Source organism: Festucalex cinctus, chromosome 2 (assembly GCF_051991245.1).
Source record: "Festucalex cinctus isolate MCC-2025b chromosome 2, RoL_Fcin_1.0, whole genome shotgun sequence".
NCBI classification, from domain to species: Eukaryota; Metazoa; Chordata; class Actinopteri; order Syngnathiformes; family Syngnathidae; genus Festucalex; species Festucalex cinctus.
In genome coordinates this window covers 21743398-21759059 of record NC_135412.1, presented here as the reverse complement: position 1 = coordinate 21759059, position 15662 = coordinate 21743398, and the positions used below count along the sequence as shown (strand labels likewise).

Sequence of the window (15662 nt, the reverse complement as noted above, 5' to 3'; positions counted from 1 at the left end):
TTTGCATAACGAGATGATTTAGACAAAAATATGTTATTTTTTGGGGGGGAAAAACAATTAATTTATTAAAAATATATATTTTAAGAGGGTGACGAAATATGTATATATATATATATATATATATATATATATATATATATATATATATATATATATATATATATATTCCCTGCACTCCAACATATGAGCAATTGGCACGAGTGGCAAAAGTACTTTTTTTATGAGCCTCTCACAAAAATGCATAAAAGTTCCAAGACTGATGTCACGAAGATATATCTCTGCTACAAATATTAAATGTCCCGGGCCAGACGATCAACGCACGTCCACTAAAAGACATCTTGTCCCATTTGCACTTGTTGAGAGCGTGAGAGGAAGCGTGAGTTGCTCAAAATGCTCTGAGCATCCGACACTTCCTTACCGAGAACATCTTCATCCTGAGGGGCCCCTGTTTCCCCTAACTCAAGGAGTCATCAAGGAGACTCATTTTGAAGATGTGGATACCAAGATGGACATGAAAGGAATGAGGACAATGTTGTTTTTTTTAATATATCTTCAGCGACAATCCAGAAACTTTTCTGACAGATCTAATGACTATTTCCACCTTACCTATGGTTAAAAAAAAAACATGTTATAATGTCAAACGAGTCCTTCCAATTTAAATCAGAAATCAAACCGCAGCATTCTGGACCATATGCATTTGTTGGATTTAGTTATTTTTTTAAAGTGGTCACCTGATAGTTCTTGTGTCTCGACACTCTTGTGATACTGAGTCTCATAATTTGATTTTCCACTGAGGATGGTCAGCTGAGCTTTTATGCCTCTCATGTGTCACATCATCTCCGTCATGTGCCGGGAATCAGCTGCTGTAATTTGTATTTGGATGATGGATATATAAGAGTACATTTAAAAAAAAAAAAAAAAAAAAAAAAGGCAAGCCACACAATTATTGACTGATTATTGATGTCAAGTTGGACTGAGCAAACATGGACTTTGCAAGACTTTCCAAGCTTCATGCGCCAGACAGCTAATCTGCCTCCACGACTGAAGAAGTCACATTCCCAACACAGGCGGGGAAAAAACACACCATAAAATCAATTCCGGCTCATTGATGATGTCAAAACAAGCGCTGATCTTTAGCTCACTGCTGACGACTTTCACCGAAGAACAAACAACCAAAGACGCCGATATTTTTCAGAAATATATTTTATAGATGTCAGAGATGAAACGTCCAAAGCGTAGGTCCCCAAGAAATAACATTTTTTTTTTTCATCGTTAGAGACATAGACAGCGAACAAAAAATAACTTCTTTCCCATTTACATGTAAACCAATAATTGCTCTTGAGCCACAGTGGTTATTTGTAGGACTGGCCGAGGTGGGTGTGACAATCAAATGTCCTCCTCCAAACCCTTTCCCAATCAAAAGCATCGCAGCATTTTACTTCAGCGTCAACAGTTTAAACATCTTTGAAAGAGGAACATTCTTTGGGAGAGTCTTTCATGGACGTAGCACAGGTTTGGCAGAGCAAACGCAGTCCGTCTAGATCCATTTGAAGTGCTGAAATCGCTAGTCAAAAAGAAACAAGAAGAACCATCGTGGAGTCACTTTTGGGACAAACTCTTTTCAAATGTTTGCACACGGGATAGGAAGAAAACTGTCCCCCGGCTGTCGGAACGCCACCAGAGGTTTTTGTTTTCTCCTTCCTCTGTTGTGCAAATACATTTTTGTTACATCGACAAGCAGGCATGCTGACTCACAAACCATGCAAAGAGTTAAAGTTGGTGCGAGCTGGGGGGGAGGAAATTAAACGTGTCTACAAAAACAACTTATGATTCATATAAAAAAATAAGAATGAAAGAAGGAGTCAAATGGAATGTTTTTTTGTTAGACCATAAAGTAAAAACTCACATTTTACAAGTTTAAATAAGTATGAACAGGTGCAAGCACTTTAGACAGGTGAAGACAATGGTGGGGGCAAAATCAAACAACTTATTGATGACTTATTGGCACCAGATAGAAATATTTAAACTACTCACGGCGTAGTGTAAGTTGCACCACTGTCAAAAAAAATAAAGAAAAAATAAAGAGGCCTTCCTCTTGGGACACAGAGTGACAAAAATTGTCTTGCAATATATTGATTATCGCACTTTGATGCCAACCCAAAATAACAGACACAAAACCATTGGGAAGGTCGGGAACTTTCAACATCCAACGTGCCTGTCTTTTCATTAAAAAAAAAACAAAACAAAAAAGAGCTCGCTACATAAAATGGCCGCTGGACCTGCTTGCGGCGAGATCACAGGCATGTCACCAAGGTCAGGTAAGTAAGTGCATGTCATATACGTGCACGACAATAAAGACCACCACTTAGGCAACAAAGTGATTGACTGGATGAAGAAGAAAAGTCCAAAGCAGTGCCGTTGATGACTTCACATCCAAACATCGCAGTCCATGAGTAGCTAAATACGCTGCTGCTGCTTCTTTTCTGTTTTTTTTTTCTTTCTATATGTCCATGGAGTAACACCATAAATGTGTTCCGTTCACAATATCATAGCTGTCATTAGAGTACATTTAGAAATTTTCCATATACAAATCTTCTATAAACAGCACGTTATAAATACACAATCGATGAAAAACGTCGTGGCCTGAAGAGCCGTACAAAGAAAGTAAGTCGCTCCTTGCTTTTGATAAATACAAAAAAACAACAACAAATTCCGTGAGGCTATTTTTGAGAATGGCAGCCCTATAACTATCCAGAAAACGGATTCAGAAAACAAATCAGAGTGAGAAGAATGTAAGAAATAAAACGTGGTGGTGGCAATTGATGGCGTGGAAAACACAAAGCATGTCGCTATGAAGAGGCCGTCGCTCCACCACAAAATAGATGCAATTTTATATACAAGACTGGAGTTTCTTTCACGAGTTAACAAGGTAGTTGCCAGCACAGCAACCATCAAATTCAGTAACCTACAACTAGGGAAATAACGATAAGCGCGATATCGTGATATTAAAACTGACACAATATCGTCGTCGTCATGTTCACGATATTAAAATGCAACACATCTGTTTAAAAAAAAAAAAAAAAAGTCAGGTTGATTTCCATTTGTGCAGTTATAGTACCCTCTGGTGGCTCTTTTTTTTTTTTTTTAGTGCAATTTAATTTTCAATTAGGGATGTTTTGGCCATTCTATGTTTAAAATCTACACTAATTGTCAGATGAAGGGGAACGTAATATGTGTGTGAACCGAGTCAATATGCGGAAGAACTCAGTGTGTGCGCGTTAAGAACATAACAATTAAACGTAATAATAATAATAATAATAACGCACAATATTGTGCCTTTTTTAGTATGAGCTCTTTTTTTTTTTTTTTTTTTTTACAATATTGTGACCTTTTTTAAATATCGCCAACCTCCCCACAATATCGTGATAATTATCGTATCGTGAGCTTCCTATCGTGATATCGTATCGTGACGTTTGGATATCGTTACATCCCTACCTACAACTTCTTTTCCTCACGTGTTGTCAAATTGTTTGTGAGATGCCGAGTCATGCTTTGGCTTTCTTTGCTTAACATCCCAAACGGGGCCAAAATGTCCGCCTTCTGCTCTCATGCGTGTTCTACTAAAAGCCATCTTTCAATTAAAGTGAAGCTACATAAGCGTCAAAGCAGTTCATCTAATAAATGTGGGTTTCCGCTGAAGCTGGCAACTACCTTTTGCAGAGCATGTCCTTTTTTCCACACAAAAATAGATCCTTCCAAAAAAGTTAAATAACTCTTCAAGAGGCTCATGGCCACGTTCCAAGTAAACATGCTGAAAGATTGTTTGCTGTAAATTCTCAACCCTCTCCGGCGCTGATCTCCGAGAAGGAAATCTTTTAAGGCAATCTTTTCCTGAACAATCGTGAAATCCGGCGGACCCTCACCAAGGCACTCCTCTTCCAACCTCGGATGAAAACGAGTGTTTTGTAAGACCGAAAAGTCCACAGTGAACGCATGTCGTCAATTCATTTTCCCCCGTCGCGGAGCGACGTCGACACACACAAAAAAAAAAAAAATCCCCAGCCGTGACGTTCATACAGTGTTGGCAATCAGACGGAAGCCGTTTTGGTTCCCACGAAGAATCTCTCACCTTTCCCGTGGTGAGACCTAAACTCGCTTCAAAACCCATCAACAAACGTCACCTTGGTCACTCGCCACTTGTATGCTATCATAAGGGGTGCGAAGACCGGCAGAAAGTCTCCAAACGAGCACCATGAAGCAACTGTTTTTGTTATTTTTTTAAATCTATTCCAGTCCTCTGTCTCCTGATTGGCTCCCTCCTTTGAGGCTGAGCCCGCCCCCTGTCCCTCCCTCCAATCAAGGTGGTGCTTGTTGTCGGGGGCGGGACTAAATGAAGGGGTCAGTCGAGACTCCTTGCTGCTCAAAGAGGTGTTCCTCCGGAGAGGTCAATGCTAACAGCGTGACACCGTCGCGTATCCCCGCTTGTGTTACAGTGGTTCCTCCTCTTCCATCGGTTCCTCCTCTGGTCTGATGAGGAAAGACAATAACAACAATAAAAATTAAGGCCCGACCAATGAATCGGCCCATAATAGCGTTTTTGAAATCGGCAGAAATTGGCCAATTTTTTTTGTCCCACATTAAAACATAAAAGACGATTTAAACGATTGCATTGAAGTGTGGGGGTGTGCAACCAAAACCTACACCGATTACATCTTTCTTTTTTACAGAAACGTGCAATTCGTGTCGTTTGCGGGTGCGGATACAGAGACCACACTAATCCATTATTTATACAACTAAAATACAGAAAAAAATATATCGGTTCCTCTGTACACACTTTCCCTTAAAAAAAAACAAAAAAAAACACAGACAAAAAAAAACAACCTCTGATTTGCATGTTATTTGGTAAATTTTCATGATGGGTTTTATACATTATTTTAAGGCGCTTATACACCATCAATTCGGTAAATTTAATAAGTTTTTAATTGTATGAATATTATTGGATTAGTGTGACGTAGTAGAATTTTATTTTTATTTTATTTATTTTTTTATTTATAAAAAATTTACTAGCCAAACTCTGGCTGGTAATGCAAGACACATTCGCCAAGTTGGCTCGTAAATTTTCATCACCACCCACCAAAACGAATTTTAACCCGCATTTGGCGGGTTGGCTGGTGTTAATTTACAGTCCTGGTTTTAAGGCTGAAAAAAACCTCACCACACCCTTTATATACTTTTCTTATAGAGGCATTTACATTTTTCTCACCTATCTCTCATTAAAACAATCTTCAAAATTTCATACTATTAAAAAAAAAAAATCCATGCAAAATGGGACTTAAAAAAAAAAAAAAAAAATCAGCATAAGAGCAAGGCTGTGAAAAGTGACCCGCGTTATACAGAGGGAGCACTGTATATATTTTTTACCATTAATTAATCAGTTATCGGAATTCTATTGTGACAAATATCGGAATGGTCATCGACGTAAACAAATTCAGATCAATTGGGCCCAAACAAAACCACTTTGCCAGTGATGTCGCGCTTACCTGTGATCCACAGCAGTTGTGTTGGCCACCGACAGCGAGGCCATGGCGCTGACCGCCTCGGCCTCCTCCGAGTCACCTCGTTTGGTCTCCAATAGTGAGAGGCCCAGCTGCGGCGAATGGCGACACACCGAGCGCCAGTATTTACCTGAGCGGAGGAACGACAACGTAGATATAAAGAATGACGGAAGATGCAGGGAAGTGTAACTCAAAGTGGGGGTCGGGGGTCACTCATGTTGTAACTTGGGTATTCACAAAAATAATTTCCGATCATAAAAAGAGAAAATGCATGCCTACTTATGAGGACTGGTGTACCAAACGTACAAAAGCAATTACTCCTCCCTACCAGAGGAGGGTAGTAGCGTGCTACATTTACTACAGTTAAGCTTTAAAGATAAAGTGTTCAAGATTTTTTGTTAAGAAAGAACACTTTTCTCTTCCTTTAAGCTACATTTTGGTGCTACTTACATAATCTACTTGTTTTGGTTTGTCAGACAACTTGTCAGAGTTCCATTTTCACCAATCCATCATAACCGCAAGCGATTTTTGACTCCATTTGTACAATAAATTGGTGCTAGGCAGTCACATGACCTCACAATAAGGTCAAATGCCAAAAGTTACTTACAATGAGTCTCGAGAACTTTCTCCAGAGAACGCACGGCATTGGGGTTGGGCCTGTCCTCGAGGACAGCCTTGGGTAGGGGATCCAGCTGCACATGCGTACACACACGAGAGCAAAAATATGATTTTAATGTTGCATTTCAGTACTTTTCCACAAGGGGGTGTACCATTTCCGGTAGCCAATGAAAGCAGTGATCATTCAAAAGCGCCTGCTCACCTCCTGTCCCAGCAGTGCAGCGACGCAGGCCTCCGAGGCGTCACAGATGGCCGTTAGGTCATGACCCCCTTCCAGAGCCAGGACCAACCTGCCTCCGGCAAGACTCATCAGCTGGCGGGTCAGATAGCCGAAGCCTTCGAGACAGTGAGCATTGTGGTAAGATGAGTTTGAAACTAATTAATTAATCACAAAAAAATTCTTGCATTAATCATGTATTAACGCAGATTAATCACCTCATAAAATTAAAAGTCAAAAGAATACTCATAATGGGTGATCTTTAAATTTGACAGGCAAAAAAAGGTGATAAAAGGCTTTTTAATTAAGCAATTAATCAAAAGTTTAATCTATGATTAATCTGATTTAAACATGTAATTGTTTGACAACTAACATATATGCGATTAATTTTTTTTAATCACAGTTAACTCACAATTTTTCTAAATTTTCATACTCATGTTCAAATAAGTGGAAAAATGTTAAACTAGAAATAGTAACATGGCTCCATCTTTTAGTAGTTGTTACAGTAATTTCCTAATAATTCATAATATTGAGTTAAAATTAAAAAGATGTACTGTACTGAAAAAAAATGAGTGATTATTTGTGTTGAGGTATTTTTTCTGCCTCTTGATGGCATGATTGCATTTGTAAGACTGTGACAGCCCAGTGCATTTTTTCTTTTCATTTTAAGAGCTCTCTAATCTTTAAAGGCCCAGTATGCCGGTTTCACTCAGGAAAATGCACTTTTTAAATACAGGATTTAAACAAACAAACTACTTTTCAATTTATAGATATGGGTTTTTCTTAACGTGTGGGGGTGATTTTGTCCGAAACCCCCACACCCCCCGCCTGTATTTTGCCATTTAGTGTTTGTTTTGTAAACAGCGGGACGTTTCTGCGGAAAGACAGTGTTTACACCCCTCCAGCCAATCGCAGAGCGGAGGGGGTGGCGTCAATTACTTTCAATTTTTCACAATAACAGGCATTGTTTGGTCCTCATAAAGTAAACAACTATTGTGGCTAACTGATGTTCAGGGATAAGACGCTGACTTTACAAAAAAAACCCAAAAAAAACCCTTGTACCCACATTTGGATGTTAGCGTGTATCCGCCAAGTGGTGGCGGATGTCCTTCCACTGCGTCGAAACCAGAGGACACGAGTACGATGTCCGGAGCAAACTCACTGGCAATGGGCATCACCACTGACCTAAGCCAATGACAACCATATTTCAGACTTTTTTGGCCTCATTTTCAAACATCACCCGCATGTCTTTGAGGCTCCATCGGGCACCTGAAGGCAGCCAGGTACTCGACATCTCCAATGGGTGGCTCAAGGCCTCCGGTGAAGGCCACGTTGACGTTGAACCCGACTCCTGGGCCACTTCCCACCTGCAGATGAGACGACGACGACAGATTACATTCTACTTTTTGAACTACTATGCTGAACAAATTACCGGACAATCTGTTATTTCCCACAATGCGTCCCAGCACAATTTTCTCACCTCCTCAGGTGCGCCACTACCGGGGAAGAAATTGCCGTCGTCGTAGCGATGAATAGACAAGTAGAGAACATTGGGGTCATCGTAGAAGGCTTGCTGGGTGCCGTTGCCATGGTGAACGTCCTAACATGACAGGTTGTGAGAAACGGCTTTTCTCCAAGTGCAAGTTATGGTCGAACGAACGGCGGGGCCTACCCAGTCGACGATGAGGATCCTGTTGATGTTGAGTCTCTGCTGCAGCAGTTTGGCAGCGATGGCCACAGAGTTGAAATAGCAGAAGCCCCTGGAATGTCAAACGACAGTCAGCTGTTTAACACTTACTTTGTTGTCTTTTTTTTTTTTTAACTCTTGTCCTGCCGTTGATGTTAACTGACGCTAACGGAAATCCCAACAAGTACCGCCAATAACGATAATTGATGTCAACTATGTTTTTTTTTTCCTTTTTTTTTTTTTTTTCTAAATGGGCAGTGAAACGTCTTGGGAAGCTCTGGTTTCATGAATAAGCTGAAAAAAAAAACACTCACTATGGCCAGCAGATGGCAGTATTTTATCTGTTTTCAATGGTATCCCGTGGATCAAATGTCATGGCAACATGATGGATTTTAGGAAATACGTTTTCAAGGATGTTGTGAATGATCAAAGCCTTAGTCCCATTAAATCTAATTCACAGTGTCACTAAACCAAAAAATAAAATATATGAGTGTCAAAGTCACTGTTGTGCAGAAAAAGTATCTTTTCACAAAAACCTTGTTTTCTTATTTTTTTTCCATGATAGCTTGGTGTCACTCAAAAGACCTATTTTCAAATGGTGAATACTAAATAACGGAATATGGTAGAATCATACTTTTTTTTCTAATGAGAGAATGGAATTCAATCTTTCATATGGTATCCACCATGTTTACGTAATCATAGCACACAATATTCTGTTTGCCTTGAAAGATGAGCGAAAATGCTCGAAATCGGCTGGCACTTAAAGGGTTGTCTTTTTGGATAGCGTCTCCAGTAAAAGAGTTAAAGAGAAGGAAAAATAGAAATTGGCGTAGGAATGTAATAACAACTGAAAAATGTGTCATTTCTGTCCAAGATAATATGTCACTAGTATTTGTAGTGTCCTACTGAGTGCGGTGACAGTTGTGTGGCCTTACATGGGAGTGCTTTCCTCTGCGTGGTGTCCTGGAGGTCGCACCACAGCAAAACCGTTCTGGGGAAATGAATGAGAGGAACAACAAGCCATCAACCACAAAATACAGTTTGGAATGTGCTTTAACTCATTCACTGCCTTTGACAAGTATACTTGTCAATTGTATTTTTTAGAGCGGTGCTAAATGGGGGCGAATCTGAGCATGCTCCACTGTAAATGTCAAACTTGGAAACAACTTTACTGATGCCCAACCACCGGTAGATGACATCATTGCCCCATTTTATAGGAAATAAACACAGTTTCAGAGTCCATGGGAGAAATGGCTGTATTTTGGCAAACCTACATTTTTCTGCTGTCAATTATAAAAGAACGGGACGGGACAAAAAGTAGGGAGTCTATTCTGTTATTTGGTAGATTCGGTTTATATATAATTATTGAATGTAATATCACGTGAGTATTGGAAATGTAAAAATTTTCTATAATGACTGGCAGTGAATGAGTTGGCAGGAAATGGATTTAGTGAAAAATACAGTAATGTGACAAGCTCGGCCACGAATAGCAAAAAAAATAAAAATAAAAAACCCCACAAGTAATTGAACCAATGCCATTTTTTCCCCCCCAGACAGAGTCCGAGTACAAGGTGGCCCATGTTGAAAGTGAACGCGGTGTGTTGCATGCAGGCAATAGATTTGATGAAAGGAAACAAACAAAAAATCTTTGCAACTTGCGCATCACTTGAATATAAGCGCAGGAGTGCTACTTAGGATGTGTTGGGTTCTTTTCAAAAATGTTTCTTTGGTGTTCTTCAGTGGAAGGTTCAGCAAAGAACTTCAAAAAACAGAAGGTTGAGGCACTCATGAATAAAAGGTCTTTATTTTAACATGGCCAGTTGATCGGAAAAAATTTCCCTGACGAAGGCCGACAAAGGCCGAAATGCGTAGGCAATTTGTCAAGCAACTGGCCTTGTTCAAATAAAGGCCTTTTATTCACAACTACTCTGAGTGCCTCAAGCCCAATTCACACTGACAGCGGAATGGCTGCGGTGCGTTCTCCGTACGGCGATAGAACGCATTTAAGTCTACGTGTTAATACACACCAGCTTCGGTGAGGTGCATCTGCGGTGCGGAACGACTGCGGTGATGCGGAAGGTTTCTGCAAGCGTTCTATTTCTTCCGGACACCGCATGCGGATTTTCATGAAGCTGAAGAAATTACACGAGCCGGACACGAAATTGAGCGTCTCACATTAAGGTAAATCCGGTATATTCCAAAATAAAACCGTTTGCGAACTCGTTTTTTTGGGGAGGGAAGCTAGCTAGCTGCATAGCATGACATTAGTCGGACATTTAAGACCAAAAATGAGCTCAGAATAAATTAAACACGACAAACTGACAATATTTAAATGCAAAATGTACTTACCCATGGTAGAAGAGCCATGGTAGAAGTCCCAGAAATAATGTCCAAAAAGCATATCGATGTGACAACAGGCAAGCGTGGCTATTGTTTATACATAGGACTATACGCTGTTGTTATCGGGTGAACTCAACTCTCCAGCTTGAACCCTACGTGATCTTGTGGTCTATCGGGAGCAGATTTCGATGTGACAACAGGCCAGCTTGGCTATTGTTTACAAATAGGACTCTATATACACGGTTGATATTGGGTGAACTCAACTCGCCAGCGTGAACCCCACGTGATCTCGTGGTCTGTCGGGACTAGATTTCCGGACAGGCAACGCACGCGGTGTGAATTGCAGTCCTTGCCCCGTCCGTACGGCCGCCGTACGGAAAACGCACCGCAGCCGTTCCGTAGTCAGTGTGAATTGGGCTCCAGTCTCCTGTTTTTGACGTCATTTGAATCTAAAGTGTTTTTCGCAATGTAGGAAAAAAATTACATGCCCATGACTTTTGTTATGTCATATTCCTGTGTGTATTGCTATTTGCGGCGGATAGGGACCAGATTGGGCCGGCAAAAGGCGAAAATCCGCATATAATTTATGCCTCCTAATTTATGCATTAGGGGGAAAAAAACAAAATACAATCCAAACCCAAAAGATTCTTCAAAGAACACTGATAAATGTTAACATACTTTTAGTACAAGAAAAACACACAAGGAAAGTTGGGTAAAAATAATTTTAAAATATAGAAGAAAAAAAAGTGACAATTCAAATATTCTGGTATCCGTATTGGTTCATCCCAGGGTTATTAGAGTTTGGAATGTTTTAATTTAGTTAGTTTTGATTTTTTTTTTTTTTTTTTTTTTTTAAGTTAGTTTTAATTAGATTTCAGGGTGGTTCTCTTAGTTTGTATTAGTTTTAGTTATTTAATAAATGCTTAGTTTTAGTTTAGTTTGAATTAGTTTTAGTATTAGTTTTAATTTAAAAAAAATGTGTATTACTCGTGCGTAATAATTAAAAAACACGACGGGAGCGACTTCATTTGAAGGTGCTTTTCTATTGGCAGCTGCTAGATGACATCACTTGTGTGTGACACTTTCAAACGTCTTTATTCCGGGTTAATATCAAAATAAATCTACTTAAAATCACACTTAAAATTATCCCCAAAGGCTCATGCATTAAATTAATTACCAAAGACTAAACGAAGGATATTTTTGCTTATTTTTTAAAAAGCATATTCGTTTTTATTTTATTTCGTTAACGAATATGCTTTTTGAATGCTAGTTTTCATTTTTCTGTTCGTTCTAATTAACTAAATTAACCTCGGTTCATCCCTGGTTGAAACCGTTGACAGACCAAAAACTATGATTGAAAAACTAACATTTCAAGCTCATCTTACAACAAATTGTACTTCTGACACAATTACTATTTTCTTCCAGGCCAGTATGTACCCAAAGTGAAGAATAACATTTTCAGGTGATAATACGACGACGTTGACGATACCTTCAACTCCCCAGTGGCCACTTTGAAGACGAGCTCCACAACGGAGCCGACGGCGAGGCGAGCGGCGCTGGACGAGTGGACCTCATTCCAGATGGTGTCACTGTCCACCTGGAAAAAAAAAACAAAAAAAAAAGAAAACACCCACACGGTATCAACGGGCTTGACTGGATTCTGTTTCATTCGCGTTTTCACATCTCATGTCAGACGCCACTTACGCCCACCCCGCCGCACGGTAGCCGCACGAACATGGGCGTGATTGAACCTGGCGAGCGGGAAGAAATGAAGTCAGGTCAAGTAAATGAAGAGCCGAGTTACCCTGCGTGTGCGCGTGCGCGCTTACAATCGAGCTTCTGTCTGAGCGGGTTGGTTCCATACAGCAGGACGTGGGCTTCAGAGTGAACCGTCTGCAGTTCTTCTAGAGTGGCCTTTCTCCCACGGATGCACTACACGCACACACACACACAAATCAAACGCTGTGCGCCTTAACAACTTGGATGTAAATGAAGAAACGCGGGGATATACTACCTCGCACTGCGCCCTGAGTCCGGTTTCCTGCAAGCGGGACCAAATGCTCTGGATCCGGCCCGCGTGCTCTGGGTGACTGTTGGTGTTGCCGCACATGCACTGGTGCTTCTGCATTAGAGAATCATACACCAGACCTGGAGGAGACACGGAGGGAGAGGGAGAAGGAGAAGGAGAGAGAGAGAGAGAGAGCGGGAGGGGGGAGAGCGAGAGAGAGAGTAGATGTAAAGGTACATGTGGCGAATCTATCTGTATCACATAGGTCACGATTTTATACCGATTAATGCTGATACGAATCTATACGTTGAATTTTTTTTTTAACTCAAATTTAGAAAATACTAATTCGTAAACTTGTACATGTACACTGTATGACTTGTATGAAAATATATTTATTTATCTGAAACTTCAGGCTTAGAAGTGTGAGACACTATTTGACAAACAGGTTGCAATCTGTTTCATGTTTGAACAGCATTGAAATAAAATATTAAGTTCTTCCATGCTTAAAGTGTGAACCCTAACCCTAAGTAAGACATTTTGTTGAATATTTACATAAAAAATTGATGTTTAAAACATCAATTTGGCTGCATATTGAACCGATACGAGAATTGCGTGCTGTAATATGGCAATATATCGACTAATCACCCCAAGTAACAACATATTTGTACTCCATTCCGTCCCACCGGAAAAGCAGAGCGTTTGGGGCTGACCTGTGGTAAAGCGAGGCTTGATGGGCGGATCGTTTGTTGGGACGCTGATGGAGAAGGGCGAGGCCGAAGCTGGGGACGACTGGGCCCGCGACAGCGGGCGGTGTCCTGGGAAGGAGACGGACAGCCCGGCAGCTTCCATGGAAGCTTGATAGTTTCTCAGCTGGTGAATTCGTTGCTGCTCCAACAACAGGGCCTGCTGCTCACATGCACACAAATCAATCACGGTTGTCATGATTGGAGCGCAAGTTTCGCTTACTGCGTTGACGTCCCTTCATCCAAATTGGCCCCGACATCATCGTACCTGTCTGAAGAGAAGCTCCTGCTCGGCCTGCCTCTCCCGCTCCCGGTGCTGCTGCTGCAGCGCTTCCTCCTGGAGCTCGTGCGGGTCGGGAGGCTCCTGCTTGATGGTGACCCCGAGCGGCAGCGCGCCGACATCTTGGTGCTCTCTCAGCTCCTCCTCCGTTTCCTCCGGGTGGCTCTGGTGCTGGCGGCCCACGGGCGACTCGCTGGGCTTGGCTATCAACTGCGGGCACGCAGAGGGCGGGATCGAAACGGATGCACTTCAAATTGAATGCTCTTTTACGCAAATCGTCTCAAATGTCTCTCTTTTAATGGAATGCGAGTTCAGCTGCGCCTTGAGATCCAAGTGACTCGAGACGCCAGATTATTTGAGATACAAGCTATTTTGCAAGCAAAACATTTGTGGTACAAGCTTTGTATGGAGGCAGTGAAGCTCAATTCACTTGACGCTCACATGTCATAACCATCTTAAACCTTTACACATTTACTTCATCAACATATATCCCTCCGCCAATACTTAACTTACTTAAAGTCCCAAATAAGAAATACAATCAGTTCTTACAAATATAAACATTGATGGAAAAATAAATCCTCTTACATACAAGCAAGACTACAGAATGAATTAAACGCGTATGTCGAGGAACTATTTTATTAGGGCTGAGTTTAAAATAAATAAATAAATAAATAAAATCGAATAATCATTATCGAATCGATGTTCGTTTTCGAACCTGATTTTGATGCACAAAACCATGAATCAATTATTTTAATAATCTCTTTTCTCATAAATTCCTAAGAAAATAGAATTTTAAAGGCCAATATTTTGTGTATCTTATCGTTTTCTCAGCACTTCACATGTATTTCAATGTATTTTCTTACATTTATGAAAAACCTGACTTATTGCACCTTCAGACCATTAAGAATATTTTTAATTGATAATTTATTGACAATTATTGAATTCGAATTATGAAAATATGTTATGTTTGTGTAACACTTAGGTGAATATAACACACGTTGCTCCCATTAATAAACCAAATCATTTTTAACCAGTTATTGCCTCCATAAAATTTACAGGGATACGACACAAATATTAGAAATTAAAGGGATACTTGACTCATTGAGCCATTTTCAGCAGCAAAAAGTTAATATTTTGTCGATAATTAATGCGGTAACTTCATTAGTTTTCATGTACAATTAGTACCTTTAGAAAGTAATTTTTCTACTTGCTGCTGCCTGATGATGACATCACCTGTGCTGAGGAAGTAGTAATCATGGCTCAGTTTGCTGACCAACCCCAGGAAACAGGTGAGCCACGATTGGTTGTTACCTACTTCCTCAGCACAGGTGATGTCGTCATCAGTCGACAGCAAGAGGAAAAAATAATTTTTAAAAGTATTCATTGTACATGAAAAATAATGACGTTAACACATTAATTATAAACAGAATAGGAACTTTTTACCCCTCAAAATGGCTTAATGAATCAAGTATCCCTTTAATTTCTAATATTTGTGTCGTTTTTATCATGTCCTTGATATTTAAGAATAATTGATCGAATCAAACTGAACTCTTGTGACTTGAAATTGAATCGATTGAGGAAATTTGAATTGATACCCAGCCCTGTATTTGATATGGTTGAAGGACAACTACGTCTGGGGCCCGATGTTCACAGAGCAGAGATTCAGCTGATCATTACTCACTTATTAGTCGTTGTATTATGTGAATGTGTGCGTATTACAATCAGAGCAGAAGAGATTTTTCAGGGTGTTTTTAAATGTCAGCTACAAGCAAGCACGCAATCGTCCAAATTTCCTAAATTCACGAGCCTTGCCCTCCCTTGTCACCAGGGGGCAACATTGACATCATAGGATTCTGACAGGCCAAACTCGACCCACCAGACCGGCAGACCCCAACACCATGACTTCCTGTCAAACCAGTTTCTGCTGTGTCACAAACTAGTCGCGCGGAAAGCAGCCAATGGGGAGCGCAAGAGCGAGAGGAGAGAAAATCCCTCGATTCATCCGCCCACTTCCGATAGATTTGGCTACCAGAGCCACATCTGCTCGCTTCCACCGTGGACGTACGAGGCACAAGCTTTTGCTCTGTTACCATGGCAACCAACCCTTACCTCGCAGCCCATAGAAACTTGGTCATAGCCATATGGACGTGGAACGCTGATGCACACACACACACACACACACACACACACACACACACACACACAAATACACAC

The 15662-nt window shown here is 40.6% G+C and overlaps 2 protein-coding genes across 2 annotated transcripts in view; one reads left to right on the top strand and one right to left on the bottom strand.

The window, feature by feature from the left end:
- btla (B and T lymphocyte associated) overlaps positions 1 to 15662 on the top strand; it is a 252007-nt gene that overhangs the window by 141804 nt on the left and 94541 nt on the right. The window lies entirely within an intron of this gene.
- Positions 1188 to 15662, bottom strand: part of LOC144014139 (histone deacetylase 4-like) — a 43415-nt gene continuing 28940 nt past the window's right edge. The window contains exons 11-25 of the mRNA XM_077513713.1: positions 13437 to 13658; positions 13136 to 13331; positions 12432 to 12565; positions 12247 to 12349; positions 12122 to 12168; positions 11907 to 12014; positions 9013 to 9068; positions 8063 to 8150; positions 7871 to 7990; positions 7660 to 7757; positions 7457 to 7575; positions 6376 to 6509; positions 6163 to 6247; positions 5541 to 5685; positions 1188 to 4527 (exon numbers count right to left, since the gene is read on the bottom strand). Coding sequence (XP_077369839.1) covers positions 4488 to 4527; positions 5541 to 5685; positions 6163 to 6247; positions 6376 to 6509; positions 7457 to 7575; positions 7660 to 7757; positions 7871 to 7990; positions 8063 to 8150; positions 9013 to 9068; positions 11907 to 12014; positions 12122 to 12168; positions 12247 to 12349; positions 12432 to 12565; positions 13136 to 13331; positions 13437 to 13658 — 1695 coding nt within the window. The 3' untranslated portion in view covers positions 1188 to 4487. The remainder of the gene's footprint in view (positions 4528 to 5540; positions 5686 to 6162; positions 6248 to 6375; positions 6510 to 7456; positions 7576 to 7659; positions 7758 to 7870; positions 7991 to 8062; positions 8151 to 9012; positions 9069 to 11906; positions 12015 to 12121; positions 12169 to 12246; positions 12350 to 12431; positions 12566 to 13135; positions 13332 to 13436; positions 13659 to 15662) is intronic.